Raw genomic sequence first — 23,702 nt, 5'->3', positions numbered from 1 at the left:
GGGGTTACACCGCAGAGCCCGGTGGGGGGGGATTGAGCCCTGGAGGGGGAGGATTGAGCCCGGTGGGGTTACACCCCGGAGCCCGGTGGGGGGATAAAGCCGGGGGGGGTTTCACCCCAGAGCCCGATGGGGGGGATTCAGTCCAGGGGGGGTCTCACCCCCGAGCCCGGCAGGGGGGGGGATTGAGCCCGAGGGGAGGTGACACCCCCGAGCCCGGCGGGGGGGGGGATTCAGCCCGGGGGGGGGTTACACCCCCGAGCCCGGCGGGGGGGGGGATTCAGCCCGGGGGGGGGTTACACCCCCGAGCCCGGCGGGGGGGGATTGAGCCCGGGGGAGGCGGTTCCCCCTCCGGCCGCGGGCGGCGCTGTGAGCGGCCGGGCCCGGCGCAGGCTGCAGCGATGGCGGCGCGGGGCGGTGAGCGCGAGCGCCGGGCCGGGTCCCCCCCCGCGCCCCCCCCCAGTGCCGGCCCCCCCCCGAGCCGCGAGCCGCCCGCAGACCGACAGGTGGGGGGCGCTGGGGGCTGCAGCCGGCAGGCTGTGGTGGGGGGCTGGGCCGGGGGGCGCTGGGGGCTGCAGCCGGCGGGGTGGGGGGGGCTGCAGCCGGCGGGGTGGGGGGGGCTGGGCCGGGGGGCGCTGGGGGCTGCAGCAGGCGGGGTGGGGGGGGCTGGGCCGGGGGGCGCTGGGGGCTGCAGCCGGCGGGGTGGGGGGGGCTGCAGCCGGCGGGGTGGGGGGGGCTGGGCCGGGGGGCGCTGGGGGCTGCAGCAGGCGGGGTGGGGGGGGCTGGGCCGGGGGGCGCTGGGGGCTGCAGCCGGCAGGCTGTGGGGGGGGGCTGGGCTGGGGGGCGCTGGGGGCTGCAGCCGGCGGGGTGGGGGGGGCTGGGCCGGGGGGCGCTGGGGGCTGCAGCAGGCGGGGTGGGGGGGGCTGGGCCGGGGGGCGCTGGGGGCTGCAGCCGGCGGGGTGGGGGGGGGCTGGGCTGGGGGGCGCTGGGGGCTGCAGCCGGCGGGGTGGAGGGAGCTGGGCCGGGGGGCGCTGGGGGCTGCAGCCGGCAGGCTCTGTATGTGGGGGAGCTGGGGGACCGCTGCCCGCAGAGCAGGGGGTGGGCAGGCTGCCCATGGGGGGCAGTGCTGAATCAGGGTCCCCCCCACCCAGGAGCTCTCCAAGGAGGAGAAGCTGCAGTTGCGGAAGGATAAGAAGCAGCAGAAGAAGAAGCGGAGAGATGAGAAGGGGCAGCCAGCTGAGTCCTCCAGCCCTGGGCACCCGCAGGCCCAGCCGCCAGGTGCAACTGAGGGGCTGCCCCTTATCAGCGTGTGCCCCGTCTCGACCCCCAGGGCCAGGCTAGGCCCCAGCCTGGGAACAGTCCCTGGGAGGGGCCTGCAGTGACCCAGACCCCCAGGGTCTCACTCTTCCCCCAGGGTGAGCCACGTGGCCTCCCCTCCTCCTGACACTGGGCCCCTGGGGCTGCAGCCCCCCTGCCCCACCCCGGGAGCTCCGGGCAGTGAGTCTGGGACAGACCCTGGGGGAGACGTGTACAGTCTGGGGGAGCAGCACCCCCCCCAGCGTCTGCGGGGACACCCAGCCAGCGTGGGCAGACATGCGGGTGTATCCGCAGCCTGGCACACGGCCCAGGCAGCCCTTGGGGAGCCCAGAGGAGTGACGGTTACAGCCCAGCCCAGCGCAGTGACCCCCGTGGGTCAAGCTCTGTCTGTCTCCATCTCATTCCTTGGTCTGAATCCCTGGTCCAAGGCCCCCTCCTCCAGCAGCCAACCCCCCCAGCCTGTTCTGAGCTGGGGACTGGTGCTCAGCTGCCCTGCGGAGAGGTGGCATGTCCCTCTCCCTCTGGGGCGCTGGCGTTTGGATCTGCCACTGTCACCTGCAGAGCTCCACTGGTAGGGGGCCTGGGCAGCTGGGTGACACCCACCCCTGTCTCCCCCTGCCCTGAGAGCACACAGCCCATTTCCACCCACTCGGTAACGACGTAGCACCGAGGGGAAACTGAGGCACACACAGGGCTCATAAAATAGTACAGAAAATTTCCTCTTTGTCCCAAGCCTTTGCTCATTTGCATGTGGCCCCTGGGTTACGAGCCCTCTGTCTGTCCATCCAGGTCCCACCTCTGACCGTCCCCTGGGCACACCCGGCCAGCCATGGCACAGAAGGGCTACCGGCCCTATGCTACCGGTGGGGACTGGAGGCCCAGTGCTTGGCCAGTCTGTGGTGGAACAGGGACATGCGCCCTGGTCTCCTGAATCCTCATCGAATGCTCTGATCACTGCGCCTCCCTCTCCCCCAACCACGGGCGTGTGCTCTCTGGAGCCTGGGAGTGTGGGAGGCTCCCACATGTTGACCGGTCTCTCCTCTTGTAGGGGCTGTGCCCCCCATGCCGGCCCCAGTGCCCAGCGAGGGCCTGGCCGGCAGCGAGAAGCTGGCGGGGGGGAAGAGCAAGGCGGAGCAGCGAGCAGAGCGCCGGGCCAAGCAGGAGGCCGACCGCGCACTGAAACAAACCAAGAAAGTGGAGTCGACCCCGGCAGCTGCGCTGGCCAAGCCAAGGCTGCAGCCCAGCGAGCCCCAGTCCAGTAAGGACAGAACTGCCATGCCATGGCTGCTCCCCTCCTCAGCGTTGTGGGCTTAAAGGGGTCAGGGCAGTGCCCCCTGGGTGGGGCTGGGTGAGCGGCGGGTAGCCCGGGGCAGTGCCCCCCTGGGCACGGCTGGGTGAGCTGGTGAGGGGTCTGGGGCAGTGCCCCCTGGATGGGGCTGGGTGAGTGGGCGGGTAGCCCGGGGCAGCACCCCCTGGGCAGGGCTGGGTTCACCTGGGGCAGCGCCCCCTGGGTGGGGCTGGGTGAGCCAATGGGTAACCTGGGGCTGCGCCCCCAGGGTAGGGCTGGGTGAGCCGGGGGTGGTCAGGGCAGTACCCCCTGGGTGGGGCTGGGTGAGCTGCTGGGAGTCCAGGGCAGCAACCCCGGGTGGGTCTGGGTTAGCCAGTGGCTGGTCCCGGGCAGCGCCCCATGGGTAGGCTGGGTGAGCCGGCGGGTGGCCTGGGACAGCGCCCCCTGTGTGGGGCTGGGTGAGCTGGCGGATGGCTTGGGACAGCGCCCCCTGTGTGGGGCTGGGTGAGCCGGCGGGTGGCCCAGGACAGCGCCCCCTGTGTGGGGCTGGGTGAGCCGGCGGGTGGCCCAGGGCAGCGCCCCCTGGGTGGGGCTGGGTGAGCTGCTGGGAGTCCAGGGCAGCACCCCCGGGTGGGTCTGGGTTAGCCAGTGGCTGGTCCCGGGCAGCGCCCCATGGGTAGGCTGGGTGAGCCGGCGGGTGGCCTGGGACAGCGCCCCCTGTGTGGGGCTGGGTGAGCTGGCGGATGGCTTGGGACAGCGCCCCGTGTGGGGCTGGGTGAGCCGGCGGGTGGCCCAGGACAGCGCCCCCTGTGTGGGGCTGGGTGAGCCGGTGGGTGGCCCAGGGCAGCGCCCCCTGGGTGGGGCTGGGTGAGCCGCCAGGTGGCCCGGGGCAGCGCCCCCTGGGTGGGGCTGTGAGCTGGTGGGGGTCAGGGCAGCGCCCCCTGGGTGGGGCTGCGTGAGCCAGCAGGTGGCCTGGGGCAGTGCCCCCGGGTTGGGCTGGGTGAGCCGGCGAGGGTCAGGGCATCGCCCCCTGGGTGGGGCTGGGTGAGCCGGCTGGGGTCAGGGCATCGCCCCCTGGGTGGGGCTGAGTGAGCCGGCGGGGGTCAGGGCAGTGCCCCCTTGGTGGGGCTGGGTGAGCCGGCGGGGGTCAGGGCAGCGCCCCCTGGGTGGGGCTGGGTGAGCCGGCGGGGGTCAGGGCAGCGCCCCCTGGGTGGGGCTGGGTGAGCCGGCGGGGGTCAGGGCAGGGCCCCCTGGGTGGGGCTGCGTGAGCCAGCAGGTGGCCTAGGACAGTGCCCCCCTGGGTGGGGTTGGGTGAGCCGGCGGGGGTCAGGGCAGCACCTCCTGTGTGGGGCTGGGTGAGCCGGCGGGGGTCAGGGCAGCGCCCCCTGTGTGGGGCTGGGTGAGCCGGCGGGTGGCCCAGGGCAGCGCCCCCTGGGTGGGCCTGGGTGAGCCAGCGGGTGGCCCAGAGCAGCGCCCTCTGGGTGGGGCTGGGTGAGCCGGCGGGTGGCCCAGGGCAGTGCCCCCTGGGTGGGGCTGGGTGAGCCGGCGGGGGTCAGGGCAGCGCCCCCTGGGTGGGGCTGGGTGAGCCGGCTGGGGTCAGGGCATCGCCCCCTGGGTGGGGCTGAGTGAGCCGGCGGGGGTCAGGGCAGTGCCCCCTTGGTGGGGCTGGGTGAGCCGCCAGGTGGCCCAGGGCAGCGCCCCCTGGGTGGGGCTGGGTGAGCCGGCGGGGGTCAGGGCAGCGCCCCCTGGGTGGGGCTGGGTGAGCCGGCGGGGGTCAGGGCAGCGCCCCCTGGGTGGGGCTGGGTGAGCCGGCGGGGGTCAGGGCAGGGCCCCCTGGGTGGGGCTGCGTGAGCCAGCAGGTGGCCTAGGACAGTGCCCCCTGGGTGGGGCTGGGTGAGCCGGCGGGGGTCAGGGCAGCACCTCCTGTGTGGGGCTGGGTGAGCCGGCGGGGGTCAGGGCAGCGCCCCCTGTGTGGGGCTGGGTGAGCCAGCAGGTGGCCCAGGGCAGCGCCCCCTGTGTGGGGCTGGGTGAGCCGGCGGGTGGCCCAGGGCAGCGCCCCCTGGGTGGGGCTGGGTGAGCCGGCGGGTGGCCCAGGGCAGCGCCCCCTGGGTGGGGCTGGGTGAGCCGGCGGGTGGCCCAGGGCAGCGCCCCCTGGGTGGGGCTGGGTGAGCCGGCGGGGGTCAGGGCAGGGCCCCCTGGGTGGGGCTGGGTGAGCTGCCAGGTGGCCCGGGGCAGTGCCCCCTGGGTGGGGCTGGGTGAGCCGGCGGGGGTCAGGGCAGCGCCCCCTGTGTGGGGCTGGGTGAGCTGGCGGTGGTCAGGGCAGCGCCCCCTGGGTGGGGCTGGGTGAGACGCCAGGTGGCCCGGGGCAGTGCCCCCTGTGTGGGGCTGGGTGAGCCGGTGGGTGGCCTGGGGCAGTGCCCCCTGGGTGGGGCTGGGTGAGCTGGCGGGGTCAGGGCAGCGCCCCCTGGGTGGGGCTGGGTGAGCCGCCAGGTGGCCCGGGGCAGTGCCCCCTGTGTGGGGCTGGGTGAGCCGGTGGGTGGCCCAGGGCAGCGCCCCCTGGGTGGGGCTGGGTGAGCTGGCAGGTGGCCCGGGGCAGTGCCCCCTGTGTGGGGCTGGGTGAGCCGGCGGGTGGCCCAGGGCAGCGCCCCCTGGGTGGGGCTGGGTGAGCTGGCGGTGGTCAGGGCAGCGCCCCCTGAGTGGGGCTGGGTGAGCCGGCAGGTGGCCTGGGGCAGCGCCCCCTTGGTGGGGCTGGGTGAGCCGGCGGGGGTCAGGGCAGTGCCCCCTTGGTGGGGCTGGGTGAGCCGCCAGGTGGCCCAGGGCAGTGCCCCCTGGGTGGGGCTGGGTGAGCCGGCAGGTGGCCCGGGGCAGTGCCCCCTGGGTGGGGCTGGGTGAGCTGGCGGTGGTCAGGGCAGCGCCCCCTTGGTGGGGCTGGGTGAACCGCCAGGTGGCCCGGGACAGTGCCCCCTGGGTGGGGCTGGGTGAGCCGGCAGGTGGCCCGGGGCAGTGCCCCCTGGGTGGGGCTGGGTGAGCTGGCGGGGGTCAGGGCAGTGCCCCCTGGGTGGGGCTGGGTAATCTGGCGGGTGGCCTGGGGCAGCACCCCCTGGGTGGGGCTGGGTGAGCCGGCGGGTGGTCCGGTGCAGCATCCGCTGGCTGGGGCTGGCTGAACTGGCAGGTGACCCGGGGCAGCACCCCCTGGGTGAGCTGGTGGGGGTCTTACTCAGCGCCCCCTGGATGTGCCGGCGGGGGGAGTGTCTGATTCAGCACTCCCTGGGTGAGCTGGCGGGGGGGGCTGTCTGACTCACCGCCCCTTGGGTGGTGCTGCACCATCTCCCCTGTGCCCAGGTCGCTGTGATTGTGCTTTTGCCCTCATCCCCCACCCCCTTCCCGGGTCCCTAGGCTCTTTATTGTCCCCTGTCCCTCTTGGGTGCCTGGGTCACGGTGGAGTGTGGCTGTGCCCATCCAGGGTGCCTGGGTGGCTCTGTGTTGGGGTCATGCCCTGGCCCCCAGCTCAGCCCGTTCGCCTTGCTTCTGCCAGTGGTGAAGCGGGTGCCGGAGCACGTGCAGGTGGACGACCCAGCAGCACAGAGGAGACTGGCGAAGAAGCTGGAACGGCAGCAGGTACAGGGTGCCCGGGCACTGCCACATGCTGAGGGACTCACAGGGGGAAGGGCCTGGGGAGAATCCCGTGGTCTCGTCTCCGTGAAGGGGGATGCCTGAGGCATAGTGGGCTAGGCGGCTGTGCCCAGCGGCGGTCAGGGGCAGCTGGGCTGGGCCCAGCGGGGCAGGAGTTAGAGGCACGGGCCTGGGGCAGGCTGGGTGGCAGCGACGGCAGGGCAGGCGGGTGGGGTGGCTGTGGGAACAGACAGGGTGTGTGGATGCAGGTAGATCCTTCTGTCTTAGTGCGTTTTGTTATTCCGGGGCTCTGCCCGCCCCCTCCCTGGCTGCGTTCGGCTGTGACCCAAACTAAGGGGCTCCCTTCACGCCAAGCGAGGGAAGTCACTTATCTGCTTAGTAGCAGTAACCAGCCTGTCCTCACACTCGTCGGGCTCGTCGCTGGTTCTGTTCGGCGGGGCCGTCATGACCTGTCATAGCCCCGTTCCTGTTCTGTACCCAGATACCAGGGACGGTTCCTAGTAGGCCAAATGGCTGTGTTTGGTACTGCTCCCCAAAGGGTTAATCCCGGGCACCCTAAAACCTGGCCCCCCGTTGTATAAGCTACGTTCATGTAGGTTACTAAGCAGCATGTGAAATCAATGTGTATATAGATCCCTCACATACACGTAGGTCCTAATCGCTAGCTCACCTCCTGATGGGCAGGTTGGCTGTGCCAAGCGAGGGGGTGTCAGGGTTGTGCCCAGCGGGGTAGGGTGTCTCATGGGCAGGCTGTGCCTGCTGGGAAGGGGGCAGGTGGGCAGTACCTGGCAGGGGTGAGGCCAGGGGTGCGGGTGTTCCATGGGCAGGCTGTGCCCACTGGGGAGAGGGCAGGTGGGTGGTGTCTAATAAGGGAGGGGGTGTGTGCCATGGGCAGGCTGTGCCCGCTGGTGAGGGGGCAGGTAGGCGGTGCCCAGCAGGGGTGAGGCCAGGGGTGCGGGTGTGCCATGGGCAGGCTGTGCTTGCTGGGGAGAGGGCAGGTGGGTGGTGTCTAATAAGGGAGGGGGTGTGTGCCATGGTCAGGCTGTGCCCGCTGGTGAGGGGGCAGGTAGGCGGTGCCCAGCAGGGGTGAGGCCAGGGGTGCGGGTGTGCCATGGGCAGGCTGTGCCCACTGGGGAGAGGGAAGGTGGGTGGTGTTTAGTAAGGGAGGGGGTGTGTGCCATGGACAGGCTGTGCCCACTGGGGAGGGAGCAGGTAGGCGGTGCCCAGCAGGGGTGAGGCCAGAGGTGGGAGGCGTGCCATGGGCAGGCTGTGCCCGCTGGGGAGAGGGCAGGTGGGTGGTGTCTAGTAAGGGAGGGGGTGTGTGCCATGGGCAGGCTGTGCCCGCTGGGGTGGGGGCAGGTAGGCGGTGCCCAGCGGGGGTGAGGCCAGGGGTGCGGGTGTGCCATGGGCAGGCTGTGCCCGCTGGGGAGAGGGCAGGTGGGTGGTGTCTAGTAAGGGAGGGAGTGTGTGCCATGGACAGGCTGTGCCCGCTGGGGAGGGGGCAGGTAGGCGGTGCCCTGCAGGGGTGAGGCCAGAGGTGGAAGGCGTGCCGTGGGCAGGCTGTGCCCGCTGGGGAGAGGGCAGGTGGGTGGTGTCTAGTAAGGGAGGGGGTGTGTGCCATGGACAGGCTGTGCCCGCTGGTGAGGGGGCAGGTAGGCAGTGCCCAGCAGGGGTGAGGCCAGGGGTGCGGGTGTGCCATGGGCAGGCTGTGCCCGCTGGGGAGAGGGAAGGTGGGTGGTGTTTAGTAAGGGAGGGGGTGTGTGCCATGGACAGGCTGTGCCCACTGGGGAGGGAGCAGGTAGGCGGTGCCCAGCAGGGGTGAGGCCAGAGGTGGGAGGCGTGCCATGGGCAGGCTGTGCCCGCTGGGGAGAGGGCAGGTGGGTGGTGTCTAGTAAGGGAGGGGGTGTGTGCCATGGGCAGGCTGTGCCCGCTGGGGAGGGGGCAGGTAGGCGGTGCCCAGCGGGGGTGAGGCCAGGGGTGCGGGTGTGCCATGGGCAGGCTGTGCCCGCTGGGGAGAGGGCAGGTGGGTGGTGTCTAGTAAGGGAGGGGGTGTGTGCCATGGACAGGCTGTGCCCGCTGGGGAGGGGACTGGTAGGCGGTGCCCAGCAGGGGTGAGGCCAGAGGCGGGAGGCATGCCATGGGCAGGCTGTGCCCGCTGGGGAGAGGGCAGGTGGGTGGTGTCTAGTAAGGGAGGGGGTGTGTGCCATGGACAGGCTGTGCCCGCTGGGGAGGGCCTTGGTGGCTGACCTGCACTGAAGCAGCGTGCTCTGAAATTTCCATGCCAGGTTCCTCTGAGGCCAGACTATGGCGCCAAAGTCAACCTCTTCTCCCACTTGCACCAGTACAGCCGGAAGATGCCACTGACCCAGCAGATGAGGTTTGTGCCCCCCGGCCCTGAGGCTGGTGAAGACGTCTGCTGCAGCCTGCGCTCTGGGGTGGGCTGTGCCCAGGCAGCCTGGCCTCCGTGTGTCCTTCCTGGATGTGGGGAAGCTGGCGAGCCCTGGCTGGGGCAATGCCCTGTTGCTGTGGGCTGTCCAGCTCTGGGTGTCCACCCCAGGGACAGGTCTTGCTGCCCTGGTGGGGCTGTGGGGTGAAGGGTGAGCCCTGGCCAGCTGGGGGCGGGGTTGACTGGAACATCCCATTTCCTGCATGTGGGGAAGGTATGGGGCATGGGGGCGTACTGGCTGTGTGAGTGTGGGGGGGTATGGAATGAAGGGGGCACTCAGTGTGTGTTGGAGGAGTATGGGGTGAGGGGGGCACACTGTGACTGTATGTAGGGGTGTCTGGGGGACGGGGTAACCTGAGTGGTTAGGGGAGTGTGTGACAAATAGGGAGCCCTGGCCTGGGACAAGTGTGGGGCAAAGGGTGATGCCCCAGGTGTGTGCGTGGCAGGGTGATGGGGATGCCCTGGGGGTGTGTGTGTGGGTGTGGGTGACAGGGATGCCCTGTGTGGGTGTGTAAGTTACAGGGTGACGGGGATGTCCTGGGTGCGCGTGGGTGTGTGTGTGACAGGGATGTCCTGGGTGTGCATGGGGGTTATTGGGTGACGGGGATGTCCTGGGGGTGATGGGGGTGCCCTAGGGGGTGTGGGGGTTACGGGGATAACCTGGATGTGTGTGTGGGGTGGCCTGGTTCGTGAAAGGCACATGTGCCTCTCACTGGCAGGTGGAAGCTCTGGGGGGGAGAGGGTGGGTGACCCAGCACTGGGGGCCGTAGGGTCCTTCCCCTTCTGCGCTGGTGGAGCCTCCCAGCTCCAAGGCCTCTCATCTATGCCCTGTGTGCGTCCCTAGCATCCCCTCCATGGCGATCCATCCGGCTGTGGTGCGGCTCGGCCTGCAGTATTCCCAGGGGCTGCTGAACGGCTCCAACGCGCGCTGCCTCGCCCTGCTGCAAGTCTTCAGACAGGTACCACTGACCGCCCCGCTGCGCCAGCGCTGGGCCCCCCTGTGAGGCGCAGGCTGAGACGCTGTGTCCTGCCCTGGCTCGGGGCCTGGGTCTGGGTCCCTTGGGCTGCGCCGGGCCCCCACTGCGGGGCGCAGGCTGAGACACTGTGTCCTGCCCCAGTTTGAGGCCTGGGCCCAGGTCCCTCCCTCCCTTGGGCTGCACTGGGCCCCCACCGCGGGGCGCAGGCTGAGACCCCGCATCCTGCCCTGGCTCGGGGTCTGGGCCCAGGTTCCTTGGGCTGCGCCGGGCCCCCACTGCGGGATGCAGGCTGAGACGCCGCGTCCTGCCCCGGCTCGGGGTCTGGGCCCTGGTCCCTTTGGCTGCGTCAGCCCTGCCCCCCCCCCCCAATGGGACGCAGGCTGAGATGCTGCATCCTGCCCAGGCTCAGGGCCTTGGCCCAGGTCCCTTGGACTGCGCCGGGTCCCCACCGCAGGGCGCAGGCTGAGACGCCGCGTCCTGCCCCGGCTCGGGGTCTGGGCCCTGGTCCCTTGGGCTGCGTCATCGCTCCCCCCCCCCTCCCCCGGTGCGACGCAGGCTGAGATGCTGCATCCTGCCCTGGCTCGGGGCCTTGGCCCAGGTCCCTTGGGCTGCGCCGGGTCCCCACCTCAGGGCGCAGGCTGAGACGCCGCGTCCTGCCCCGGCTCGGGGTCTGGGCCCTGGTCCCTTGGGCTGCGTCATCGCTCCCCCCCCCCTCCCCCGGTGCGACGCAGGCTGAGATGCTGCGTCCTGCCCTGGCTCGGGGCCTTGGCCCAGGTCCCTTGGGCTGCGCCGGGTCCCCACCTCAGGGCGCAGGCTGAGACGCCGCGTCCTGCCCCGGCTCGGGGTCTGGGCCCTGGTCCCTTGGGCTGCGTCATCGCTCCCCCCCCCTCCCCCGGTGCGACGCAGGCTGAGATGCTGCGTCCTGCCCTGGCTCGGGGCCTGGGCCCAGGTCCCCCACTCCCTTGGGCTGGACCAGTCTGTCGTGTGCCAGCTCCCTGGGGCGGTGAGGCCAGGCCCTGCGTGGTGCCGCAGCCCAACCTGGGAGCAGAACAGGTCGGGCTGCTGGTACCACGGAACCTGACGAACTGCCCCACCCCCCAGCGCTGCCGGTGCCCCCTGCCCCGCCCCCAGCTCTGCCGGTGCCCCCTGCCCCGCCCCCAGCTCTGCTGGTGCTCCCCAGCGCTGCCGGTGCCCCCTGCCCCGCACCCCAGCTCTGCCGGTGCCCCCCAGCGCTGCCGGTGCCCCCTGCCCCGCCCCCCAGCGCTGCCGGTGCCCCCAGCGCTGCCGGTGCCCCCTGCCCCGCCCCCCAGCTCTGCCGGTGCTCCCCAGCGCTGCCGGTGCCCCCTGCCCCGCTCCCCAGCTCTGCCAGTGCCCCCTGCCCCGCCCCCCAGCTCTGCCGGTGCCCCCTGCCCTGCTCCCCAGTGCTGTTGGTGCCCTTTGCCCCGCCCCCCCAGCTCTGCCAGTGCCCCCTGCCCCGCTCCCCAGCGCTGCCGGTGCCCCCTGCCCCGCCCCCAAGTGCTGCCGGTGCCCTCTGTCCCAACCCCCAGTGCTGCCGGTGCCTCGACCCCAAACACCCCAACCCTGCACTGCCCCGCCTTGCCCTCCAGCTGTCTGGAAGCCTCGCTCTCCCGCTCTGCCAATGCCCCTCGGCAGCGACCGGTGAGGCGGGCTGTGCTAACTGAGCAGAGGCAAACCAAGGCAAAAGGGATCATTTGCCTTTTTAAAAGTTTAGAAGGGAAAACCCCACCACTGTACCCAGCGCATAAATAACCTAGACCGTCACTGAGCACTTACTGCTTGTGCCGATGAGCGACGGGTTCCCCACACATTGGCCTCGCACATGCTGCTCTTCCTCGCTCTGTCCAAGAACACGGAGCTGGGTCAGCAGCAGACTGGGTCACTCCGGAGAATGACCTTTTCCTCCCCTTGGCTGGAAGTCCAGCTCCACGCTCGCTGTCCTGCTCTTTGCCTCTGTTTGGCTTGGCATGCTCCTTAGAGTCGCTGTCCTGCGGCTGTATCTCTTCCCACGGCGGGTATCCACAAGCGGGCTTTCTGCGCCTCGTGGGCCCTCACCTGCCCATTGGGTGCAGCGAGCTGTGATCCTTCAGTACCTGTCACGCTCTGGCCATACGCTGCAGGCCATGGGTGGGTGTGCTTCTCATTTGCTGGTTTCAGGATCTGCTTTGTGATCAGTTCCCTTTTCACTAAGCATCTTTCCCTGATCTTCTCTCCAGCACATCTGTAGCTGTTATTCCCTCACCTTCCCGTCTCTGGTAGTGCCTGCTCACATCCCCAGATCTGCTTTTCTCTACTCCTCGGGCCCTAAAACCTTCCCTGCTTTCCTCCTTCCCTCCGTCGCCCTTCCCGGTCCCTCCTTCTGGCCTTCCTTTATTTGATCACCTCGCCTCCCAGCCCAGCTCAGTTCACTGCTAGCTCAGCGCCTCCCTCCTCCTCACAGCCTTTTCCAGCTTGCCCCACCCCCCCACAGCTCACCCTGCCACCTCCTCGTGACAGCACTCTGTGCTAGCACCGGGGTTGGGTATGACACCTGCGCCCCACCCCAGCCCGTGTCCCCCCTGCCCGTTCCTGCTCCTGGGAGATGTTCCCAGTTAACATGCCTGGCTGGGTACCTGCTGCTCTCTCTAGATGAGCCCTGGCTGCCTGCCCCTCCACTCCTCTGCCAGGCCCGGATACCCTGTCCCGATGCCTGGGTGTCATGGTCTCTCGCCCGGCTTCTTCCAGGTGATCTGGGATTACTCCACGCCGCCCAACGAGGAGCTCTCGCGAGACCTGCTGGCCAGGCTGAAGCCCTACATCAGGTGAGCTGAGAGAGACGGGACGGCAGGATCTTCCAAGGGAGGGGCTCTTGGGGCTGCAGTTCATATGGGTTTTCCCCTGGCCCCCCAAATCCGGGCTGGTCATCTCCGCTGGCGCTGCTGCTTCCATCCCCCGCTCCCCCCAGGCCCAGGCTGGGGGTTACTGGGCAGGGGCTTCTCTGCAGATGCTGAAAAGCTGCTGATCCCCATTAATGAGCCCAGGCGCTCCCCCGCTCTGGGGGTGCTCCCTGCCCCCCAGGCCTGGCTCCAGTCCATGCCCCTCAGCATTTGTCTCCTCTCTGCAGTTTCCTGAACCAGTGCCGGCCCCTCTCCGCCAGCATGGGCAACGCCATTAAGTACCTCAAGAAGGAGATCTCGGGCCTGTCCAGCACCCTGAGGGAGGAGGAGGTGAGCAGGTGCCTGAGCACAGGACACGGGCTTTACGCCGTTCCAGCAGCAGGAAGCCTGCAGTGGGGTCTGGGGGTTCACCAGGGCTACAGGAGGGGCTCCGGCAGCTGGTGGGAGGCAGCGGGGAAAGGCTCCGGCAGCGGGCGGGAGGCAGCGGGGAAAGGCTCCGGCAGCGGGTGGGAAAGCAGCGGGGAGAGGCTCCGGCAGCGGGGAGAGGCTCGAGCAGCGGGGAGAGGCTCCGGCAGCGGGCGGTAGGCAGCGGGGAGAGGCTCCGGCAGCGGGCGGGAGGCAGCGGGGAGAGGCTCCGGCAGCGGGTGGGAGCAGCGGGGAGAGGCTCCGGCAGCGGGCGGGAGGCAGCGGGGAGAGGCTCCGGCAGCGGGCGGGAGGCAGCGGGGAGAGGCTCCGGCAGCGGGGAGAGGCTCTGGCAGCGGGTGGGAAAGCAGCGGGGAAAGGCTCCGGCAGCGGGTGGGAAAGCAGCGGGGAAAGGCTCCGGCAGCGGGTGGGAAAGCAGCGGGGAAAGGCTCCGGCAGCAGATGGGAGGCAGCGGGGAAAGGCTCCGGCAGCGAGTGGGAAAGCAGCGGGGAGAGGCTCCGGCAGCGGGTGGGAAAGCAGCGGGGAGAGGCTCCGGCAGCGGGTGGGAGGCAGCGGGGAGAGGCTCCGGCAGCGGGTAGGAGGCAGCGGGGAAAGGCTCCGGCAGCGGATGGGAGGCAGCGGGGAAAGGCTCCGGCAGCGGGTGGGAAAGCAGCGGGGAGAGGCTCCGGCAGCGGGTGGGAGGCAGCGGGGAAAGGCTCTGGCGGTCGGAAAGAAGCTGGGAGAGGCTCCGGCAGCGGATGGGAGGCAGCAGGGAGAGGCTCCGGCAGCTCCCTGTTGCAGGAATCTTTCCCTGCAGTGGGGAATGTTTCCCGCAGCTCCCAGCTGCTGAGCCTTTCCCCGCTGCCTCCCACCTGGCAGGGTCTTTTACCGGTCTGTGCAGCTACACATCACAGTATGGACGCAGCGGCGTGTACCTACATGCTGCCACAGCAGCGGTGCCGTGTTGGTGCAGCCTCAGAGAAGGCAGGAGAACAGGATTGTCTGCATTGATTTCTGTGTGCTCGTAACACCTGCAGCTCTGCATTGTGGCAGTGACTGTATTCAAATCTCATGCTTTGGGCCTTCGGCCACTCACCTGCAGGAGGCTAGGAAGGAATTTCCCCCCAGTGCACAAGTGGGAGGATGGATTCTGGTTTTTTCGCCTTCCTCTGAAGCATTGGAGATGGAACACTACGCGGGAAGGCCCATCCTGGGGTGGTGCAGAGGATCCTTTCTACATGCCCAGCTGCTGGTCTTGCTCACAGGCTTAGGGTCAAACTGATGGACAGATTCGGGGTTGGGAAGGAATTTTCCCCAGGTCAGATTGGCAGGGGCGTTGGGGATTTTTCATCTCCCTCTATAGTGTGGGGCTTGGGTCGCCTGCTGGGATCACCTGGGCACATCTCACCTGATCAATTCTCTGCCATTGTGGGGGCCACAACCCTGGGGGCACCTCGGTCTCTCCAGTTCTCTGCCTGTGGCCACAACTGTTCAGTCTCCTGAGGGGTGAAGTGCTGCAGTTTAACTAAAACCTTTGGGGTTTGTGTAGGGCGGGAGAAATGGGGTTCTGGGTGGGTAAGGACTGCACTCGTGGTGTCTGATAACAAGTGACACACCTGGAATTGGGTGTGGAGCACTGGAGTGGAGGAAGGTTGCCTCTTCCACAGTGAGGATCACTTTGTGGTGCCGGGGATTGTGATTTTGTAGCGTGAGAGTTCTTTGACAAGAGCTGTCTTGTACCCATGCTGCTCAGCGTTAACCTGTTCCATGTGGTGAGAGACCCCAAGGTCTAGTCGGGATGTCCAGAGAGCTGGGCCTTCACGTGGCACATATTGACATCAAAGTAGCTTTTGATCGGTTGCAAAGTCAGCAGCCCTCCCTCAGTTCCCTTGTGCCACTGTTGTGTTCATTTAGATGGAGCAAATGGGCCAAAGGTGGTGGTAAAACCCAGCCACCATCCAACATTAAACTGTTAAACAAGAGACAGGGTGGGGGTTGGTATCCAGAGACCTCAGCCTGCCTAGCACCAGGGCAAACACCCCATTAAACAGCCTGTTCACCTGCTATTACAGCTACAGAAAAGGACGACAAGCTGTTAAAGCGTTTGAAATGCAAAGCATTAAATCAGACTTTCCTTCCAGCCGCATCCCGTGTTCCCTTGCCCTGTAGCTGGAGAGGGTTTTAGAAGGAAAATCCTCCAGCCGTTTGACCGTCTCCTAGACAGTATCAGCTGTTGTTATGGGCAGAAGCGAGTTGAGATGAGGTGGAGCTGCTGCTGCTGTTAAAGTCAATCCCGCATCATCCCAGGTGTTGTCTGGGATTCAGCTGTGGCTGGTGGAGATGGTGATGTTGTCTGGATCTCTCTCTCTGGCCTGTTCTGCTCAGGACGACCAAAGCCCAGGGTCCCTGGAAAGGGTGGAGGTAGCAGCCATGATGGTGAAGCTCACTTGAGTAGCAAAGACATGCATCTGACGAAGTGGATATTCACCCTCGAAAGCTCATGCTCCAATACGTCTGTTAGTCTATAAGGTGCCACAGGACTCTTTGCTGCTTTTACAGATCCAGACTAAAACGGCTACCCCTCTGATACTCACTTGAGTAGTCACCGTCTGTTCTTCCTCTCCATCCTTCTGTCTGTCTCCTCCCCACCCCCGAAGTCTCTTTAAGGACCCACATGGGGAGCAGAGGGGGAATAGCCCATCCCCTCATTATTTTGTCCACCAATTAGGTCTGATATCTGAATATATTAACTTCTGGCTCCACATCATCTGTTTCTAACCATTAGAATTTCAACACTCCTTGGATTGTATCAGTAAGGCTTTCTGGTGTAGGCTAATCCAGTCTCTCTCTGGTTCTCTTGCACCTGTTTATAACACTCTTTATTGAAAATGACTTGACCCACTTTCCACTGTACATTTCTAAGCAGGCAAAAGTTACAGCCCACCCATGGCAGCAATACGGAGCCTGGCGAGTGCCCGCCCACTGACTTTCTCCTACCTTCAGGCTCACCATCTACATCCAGTTTGGTGACAAAATGCTTCTTCATCCCCCTCTTAGCTTCAATTAAATCTTTCCTGTGGACATTTTGCGCTTTCCGTCCCCCAGTGCCGCGGGTCGCGGTGCATTGCACTGACTCTGTGTTAGACTGTAAACTCGCAGGGCGTAAGCCAAGTCCCCTGCCAACAGGCATGGCCAATGCCCTTTCTGTCTGGGGAAGATCCACATCCCCATTAGACGCACAGGGGGTAAGGACTCGCATGTCGAGGGAGGCGCAGCTGAAATGCGCGTCACTCAGACCTGGAGGAGACGTCCACCTCCCTCCGAGGAGCCCACAGGGTCATTGTCAGCGAGTGCCCTGTGAGCAGACCCACCCCTGGGCTCGAGAAGCACGAGGGCAGGCAAGACAACTGTAGCAAAATTGGCACAGGTCACATCAACACTGTTTGCCTGGTACTATCAGCACCAAGGCTGGCTACTGCTTTGGCACCGGTACCGGCAGAGCCTGCACCAGCTGCTCCAGCAGAGACCCCATCATCACTGCAGCAGGCATGAGTGTAGGGCCAAGCAGAGACAGACATGACTCCAAGCATAGAGATGTCGCCCGATCGGGAGGAAGGGGCAGGGTGCCGTCGTGCTGTGCCAAGGGAGCAGTGCTAAGTCACTGACAGAGGCACCACGGAACACCCTCACTGCTGGGCAGCCATTGGCGCAGAGCTGGAGCAGAGACATCCCGCATGGCACTGGCCGAGGAATACGCCTTGTCACCGTCACCAAACTCTGCTTTCTTCCCAGCACCAAGCGGAGACTCCTCCCCGCTTCTGACTGACAGCAGCCCTAGAGGTGGTACCAGGGACACCTCTCGTAGGGGGCCAGAGTGGTGTTGAGCTCACCTATATACCATGCTACACTGGCTCTTTTTCCTTCCCGCATTCTTAGCAGGCCCAAATATACCTGTTGTGCCCGGCCCTGGTCCCACCCCTTACAACTTATGGTCATGGTCTGTCTTGGAGGGTCTTGAGTCTGGGGGCTCCGTCACCCCCCCATGGGAGGGGTAGGGAGTGAGGTTGTATTTTGGGCAGGATCACCATTTCTTTGGCTTTTAGTGTTTCTTACCCCTCTTCCCCCGCCCCCCAAACCAGTTGCTTGACCTTGGCTTGGGAGAGGAGTCGGGTAGCCTTCAAGTGTATGCTTGTCTATAAAACTCCCACCATACCCAGCAACACTTGAACTCTCTTCCTTATCTTCTCACATTGTGTGGTAAACCCCATCTATAGTGGGCAGATGCAACACACAGTGGCTTTGTTCACACACGTTAGTAAGAATATAAAAGTATCAAAAATCAAACCCAAAATTCGATCTCAGGCTAACAAACGGGCCTAGATACTAACAGTAATGTCTCACCCTCCTGGGCGCAGCATTCACGGGAGCCAGTGTCGACTCCAGCCAGGAAAAGCATGCATGCCCGAGGGTGGGCTCCAGCAGTACAGAGGCCAGGACAGCCATGTCTTGCAGTGCTAGCTCGCGTGTTAGCATGCATGCACAGGGAGTCTCTTGCCTGACGTCAGCGGCGGTCCCTCTGACTCTGGCTCAGGTCGGTCTCGTCTCCACCGAGCCTTCAGACAGGCAGGGATATGTCTGCCCCAGCACGTCACTGCAGAGCTGCAGGTGGTTGGCCCCACACACCCTTGGAAAGGGTTGCCCTTCCCAGTCCCCTTGCAGATGAAGACACTGATCATGGATGTGTCAGGCTGGGGGCTCACTTGGATCACTTACAGATTCAGGGGACTTGGCCCCTGGCCGGCATGGAGGGAATCTCCTGGAGCTCAGGCTGGTGTGATATTCCTACCTGTCTGCTGGAATTCAGCCCTGCAGAGCTTCCTGCATGACACACAGCAGGGAAAAGGAGACGCCTGCTCCTCACACGTCTGGAGGCCGTCAGAGTCTGGACTCGATGCCGTCAGCTCTTCCATCCCCGCGGCAGCCAGCACGAACCGACAGGGCTTCATGAGCAGTCAGCAGCCACAAACAGTCCCCACACAGACCCATACTCTGCCTTGGGGGTTCCCCTAAGAGGCCCCTTTGCCACCACAGATGATGCCAAAGGTCAGAATCTTGGCTCCCAAGAAGGACAGCCCAGGATTGTCCCCAGAGCTCATCCTCCTGCAGTGGAATGGCGCCTGCTGCATCCCATTCCACCTGCTCCCCTGAGTCCCACAGTGATCTCCCACAGTCTCTCATTGTCGCATTGGCCAAGGCAGCTGTGGCTCACAGCCCTGTGACAAATGTGTCTGTCCAGCCGCTGATCCGGCTCCTGGACCTGATCTCGCAGCACCGTGGCCAGCTGCTCCATCCAGACCCGGGGTTGCTGCATCTGATGGCATGGCTGTGGGCTGACTCAGTGCCACGGGCAGGCACTGCTCCTTTGGGGCCTAGGAAATCCTAACTGAATGCAGGAAAATATCTGCCAGACTGATGGACTCCTCTAGGTGGAAGGTGGTCTCAATATGGCAGCCCAGTCCCGTTTGGTCTGAGCCCCAGCTTTAGAACCAAAGATCCTGGACTCCCTGTTACACTGGAAGCAGGCTGGCCTTCACTTCGCTCTGTTAACGTGCCCCTCACAGCATTTCAGCTCGCCCTCCTGCGTGGTCATGCCTGCTCTTTTCACGCACCTGTCTCCCTAGTGTTGAGATTTCCGAGGGACTCCTGCGTTGATCAGAGAACATGCCTCTGCCTGGGACCTCCTGAGAGTCGTGGAGCCTCGGTTCGAACCACTCTCAGGATGGTCCCTGCACCACCTCACTTTGAAGTCGGTCTTGCTAGTGGCTGTGACTTCAGGGACGTATTGCCGAGCCTCCCTATGGGACAAGGTGGGGCTGAGACCTCAGCTGACGTTCACTGCTGAACTGGTCTCAGATTTCCATCTGAATGGGCCAGTCCACTGCCAGACTTCCTCCCCCAGCCGCACTTGGTGCCAGGAGAAAAGAAACCACACTTGTGATGCATCCAGGGCTTTGCTTTGTTGTACTGACCAGACCAAACTATACCGATCCCCCCACCCCCTTCCATTTATTGCCAGAGCCCTGGACCAAGCCATCTCTTTACAGAGAATATCAAAGTGGATCACACGCTGTACCTGGCGGCGTTACCAGCTGGCTGGTGCACCTCCGCGCCGGCGCACTCCCGTCTGCTTCAGACACATACCAGTATCAGAGATCTGCAGGTAACCCGCTGACCTTGTCAAACCCTATGCCTGGGATTCAGCAGCTAGGTCTGAGCCAGGTACTTCAGTCACAGCCAGCTGGAGCTTCTCATTCTCCTGCCCTGAGGGACACCGCTTGCCAGTCACCAGCAGCGGTCTCCATGCTGACCTGTACTCGGAGAGAGTTAGTACTGGGCTGGAGCTGTGGTGCTTCGAGATGGTGCAGTCCGTGTGGATCCCATGACCCACCCTCTGTCCCTGTTTTCAGAGCCCTCAGCTACCAGGGGCTGTGACCTGCGAGGGACTGTCACAGCTGCCCCACCCCCTCTCCCCTTGCACAGGAGCACGAGGAGGCCTGGGGTGCATGGGTGGCCCTGAGGCACCTGGCTATTAAAACGTCCCATCCCATGTGCACAAGGGGCCTAGCCACGTCCAGGGAGACCTGCACTTCCTACACACAGCATCTCGCAGAACCACCGCTCCAGCAGCGGCGGAACCGCCCGCTAGGTTCTCTTTGCTCCGGCGCTAAAGGGGATGAGACACATTGCTGGCAGGGCCAGCTCCAGGCCCCAGCGTGCCAAGCGTGTGCTTGGGGCTGCATGCCGCAGGGGGCGCTCTGCCGGTTGTCGGGAGGGTGGCAGGCAGCTCCGCTGGACTGGAGGTCCGCCTGCGGGAGGTCCACGGGAGCCGCGGGACCGGCGAGCGGCAGAGCGCCCCCCCGCGGCGTGCCGCCATGCTTGGGGTGGCGAAATGGCTAGAGCCGGCCCTGATTGCTGGTGGATTTCCTGCTGTTGGCTGATCACAGATGAATACAGAGACTTGGGACTCAAGTTCAGGAGTATCCTGCCTCTGTCCCCCTCTGCCCGTATCCACCCCTCAACCTGGCTCCAGTCCCCCTCTCCTCCTATCTGCCCCCCTTCTGCCTCCTCCCCACCCTGTCTCCCATTTCACACTGCTCTGTGTTTGAATCAACTACTTCCTCTTTCTCCTGCTGCAGGGAGCTGGGCAGGGGATTTGCCAGGGAACATGCTGGCCCCAGTGCAGTGCTACTGGGGTGCTGCAGGGACCCAGGCAGGGAACATTCTGCCCCTGCAGTTAGGGCTGGCCCCGGTGCCCCAGCGCAGTTGTAGAGGGCTCTGTCCCCCTCAGTTGAGGTGTGATGGCAAAGGCCTGACCTACCATATTAAAGATTCTTGCAACTTGCTGTCTGTTGGAGTTGGGGTGTTAGCTCCTGTGGCCTGGCCAAATTCCAGCCTAGGTAATTTTATGTTTGGCTGAGCTAACCCCCTGCAGTTGTTTTGTAGAGGATCCTCCTTCACCTGCTGATCTCATCTATTTTGCAGCATTTCTGTGTGGCTCTTACAAGTGCCCAGTTCCACCCCAGAGGGGACTGCACCTCCATATGGGTGGGGTGATGGGAGTGCTTTGGAGGCCTTGTATCTGGAAGGTGGTACAGGAATGGCAGTTGCTCTGCCAGCCTATTCCCTGCAAGAGAGAGGGTTTCCCCTGGGTTTCCTCTCTAGTCCTGTGGGGTGATGGGTCCTTTGGACTCACAGTAAGGCCTGTGCCATGCAGTGCATCCTGCCCTCTGCTCACAAGGATGGTTTGGGGGGGATGGGAGCTGTCCTGGCTGAATTGTGCAGCACAGATGTGTTCCCTTCTCTTCCTCCCCCAGTGCGGAGGGGATCTCCCAAACCATGTGCTGGGGGCCTGCGGCAGCTAGGCCCAGTCAGGGCGCCCTGGGTAGGCGGGATGGGAGTGCACACTCCTACCAGGAGTGTGGAGCATGGCTAGCTGTGGGGTGAGCCAGAGGGAAGGATGTCAGTGCTCTCAGGCCCCAGAGTGACTGGCACTGCTTCTCCCCAGGCGAAGGGGAAACTGCAGGGCAGCATTGACGGATATGTGAGGGAGAAGATCCAGCTGGCAGCCGAAGCTATCTCCAAATATGCGTTCGAGAAGATCAGTGACGGTGATGTCATCCTGGTGTATGGATGGTACGGAGGAGGGGGCTTCCCTGTGTGGATGATCTGACCCAGGGTGGAGGAGCCTTCCTTATGTTTGCTGTGGGCGAACTGGACAGTGCCAACCAAAAATACAGATACTTCAAAAGGCTAATTTCCCATGAGCAAAGTTGATTGGAAGGAAACTTTAGACAGAAAAATGTGAATGGAAATCAGGTGTTGTTTAAGAGAAATTCATGAGATGGTTAAAAATCCATGATTCCCAAATCACAGAAGAGGACAACTGTGCCTAAAAGCCCATCCTGGGTGAGTGGGGAAGTGAAGGCAGCAGTAAGAAATAAAAAAGCAATATATAACAAATGGGAAATAGATAGCAATTGATATAAACTAGAAGCTAAGTGGTGCATAAAATTGATAAGGGAGGCTAAAGACCTCAGGGAAAAATGCATGGCTGTCAGGGCTAGGGACAAGGAGTTCAAATACATCAGGAACAAAAGAAATCCTAGCAATGGTGTAGGCCCATTACTAGACAGAGATTTTGGTAATATTGTTAATGATATAGAAAAGGCAGAACTGTTCAATAAATATTTCTGTTCAGTATTTGGAATGAAGCAGGATGAGCTTTAAAGAGTTTGATCTGTTTAGTTCAGTAAGAAAAGTGAGAGGTGACTTCATTACAGTGTCATTACAGCACCTTCACGGGGGGAGAACAGTGAGGGCTCTTCAGTCTAGTGCAGAAAGGCAGAACAAGAACCCATGGCTGGAAGCTGGAGCCCAACGAATCCAAACTAGAAAGAAGGCAAAAATTCTCACCAGGAGGGTGATGAACTCATGGGACAAACTGCCAAGGGCAGGGGTGGAGTCTCCCTCTGTCATTGGCTTCAGATCCAGACTGGCTGCCATTCTGAGCGTGCGTTAGCCTATCCCACGTTATTGGGCTAAATGGATGAGGTTCTCTGCCAGTTAGACTAGATGGTCCCTTCCCGCGATAAGCTCTGTGAATTCACTTGTGGTGTCCTGTCAGCTCCTCCTTAGTGAACCGCACACTGTGTGACGCCCATGCCAATGGTCGTGCCTTCCGGGTGATCGTGGTGGACAGTCGGCCGCGGCTGGAGGGCCGGGACACACTACGCAGGCTGGTGCGCGAGGGCATCCGCTGCACCTACGTCATGATCACTGCCATCTCCTACATGCTGCCCGAGGTGAGCAGGCAGCTTTGCTGAGGGCAGAGGGGAAGGGTGTTGCTTGGGTGATGGAGGCTGAGCCTGCCACAGCCGTAGATTGGTGCTAGTTGACGTGGTGCTCCCCCTGCAGGTCTCCAAGGTGTTGCTGGGGGCTCATGCGCTGCTGGCCAATGGCTCTGTCATGTCCCGGGTGGGGACATCCCAGATCGCGCTGGTGTCCAAGGCCTACAACGTGCCTGTGCTGGTGTGCTGCGAGACGTACAAGTTCTGTGAGCGGGTGCAGACGGACTCCTTTGTCTCCAATGAGCTGGGTACGTGCCCTGCGTCCTCCCGTGCCGTGGGCTCCACTCCCCTCAGAGCAGCCGCTGGCCGCAGTGCAGCCAGACTGCCCAATGTATGGCACGTCCCAGCGCTGCGCCCTCCTCTGGCCTGTTGGGGAAGTCATGGGGGCAGGGAGGGGCTGTGCCAGTGCCAGCCAGCTCCTTTGGCTGGGGGGCTGTCCGAGTGCTAGTCAGCTCCCTTGGCCAGTCAGGGAAGTCATGGGGCTGGGGCCTGTGCGGGGCAGGGGGAAGGCTGTCCCGGTGCCAGCCAGTTCCGGCCAGTCAGGGAAGTCATAGGGTGCTGTCCCGGTGCCAGGCAGCTCCTCCCAGGGAGGGGATGCAGGTGCACCCTAGTGCCTGACCCTGTGGCATGTCTCTATAGATGACCCCGATGATCTGATCGTGCCTGGGAAGGGAGGAGCCCATCTGCGTGGCTGGAAGGAGAACTCGTCCCTGCGCCTTCTCAATCTGGTCTATGACGTGACCCCTCCCGAGTTAGTGGACCTGGTGATCACAGACTTGGGCATGATCCCATGCACCTCGGTGCCCGTCGTCCTGCGTGTCAAGAATGTGGAACAGTAGTGGGTGGGATGGGGGCTGCATGGACCCTCAATAAACCCTGCTGATCTCACGGCTGCCTGCTGTGACTGCATAATTGAGGGACAGGGCCAGAGCTGCACTGCATGGGCCCGCACCTGCCCCCAGGGGAACCAGCCCTGCCCCACGGGCTCCTGTCAGGGTACCCACCCCCCCTGCCTCCACCTGCCCTCAGTAGAACCGGCCCCTCCCCCATGGGCTCCCCTCAGAGTATCCAGCCCCCCCTCTGCCTGCCCCCAGAGAAATGTGCCCTGCCCCATGGGCTCCTGTCAGAGTACCCAGCCCCCCCCTCAGCCCTTTGCATGGGCTCCTCTCAGGGAACCCAGCCCCTCCCCCACAGCCTCCTGTCAGGGGAACCAGCCCCCCCCTCAGGGCACCCATCCCGGCCCAGGGCAACCAACCCCACCCCCGCAGGCTCCTCTCAGGGTACCCAGCGCCCCTGCCCCCCGCCTGCCCCCAGGGGAACCAGCCCTGCCCCCACGGGCTC

The 23,702-nt window shown here is 64.7% G+C and overlaps 1 protein-coding gene across 2 annotated transcripts; it reads left to right on the top strand.

Moving 5' to 3' along the window:
• The first annotated feature begins 380 nt into the window (after positions 1-380).
• On the top strand, positions 381-23,249 carry EIF2B4 (eukaryotic translation initiation factor 2B subunit delta). 2 transcript variants are annotated; one of them, XM_050951691.1, is made up of 13 exons: positions 381-503; positions 1,149-1,275; positions 2,363-2,572; positions 6,138-6,220; positions 8,521-8,612; positions 9,526-9,640; positions 12,401-12,477; positions 12,780-12,882; positions 19,031-19,174; positions 21,020-21,147; positions 22,139-22,316; positions 22,429-22,609; positions 23,001-23,249. In XM_050951691.1, the coding sequence occupies exons 1-13, from the start codon at positions 399-401 to the stop codon at positions 23,198-23,200; spliced, it is 1,743 nt and encodes a 580-aa protein (XP_050807648.1). In that variant the 5' UTR covers positions 381-398; the 3' UTR covers positions 23,201-23,249. The 2 variants fall into 2 exon arrangements, with proteins under 2 accessions (XP_050807648.1, XP_050807649.1); XM_050951692.1 differs by lacking the exon at positions 19,031-19,174.
• The last annotated feature ends 453 nt before the right edge of the window (positions 23,250-23,702 follow it).

This window comes from Gopherus flavomarginatus, chromosome 4, assembly GCF_025201925.1.
Source record: "Gopherus flavomarginatus isolate rGopFla2 chromosome 4, rGopFla2.mat.asm, whole genome shotgun sequence".
Classification (NCBI taxonomy): Eukaryota; Metazoa; Chordata; order Testudines; family Testudinidae; genus Gopherus; species Gopherus flavomarginatus.
The sequence above is the reverse complement of the archived record's forward strand: the minus strand, read 5'-3'. Positions and strand labels throughout refer to the sequence as shown.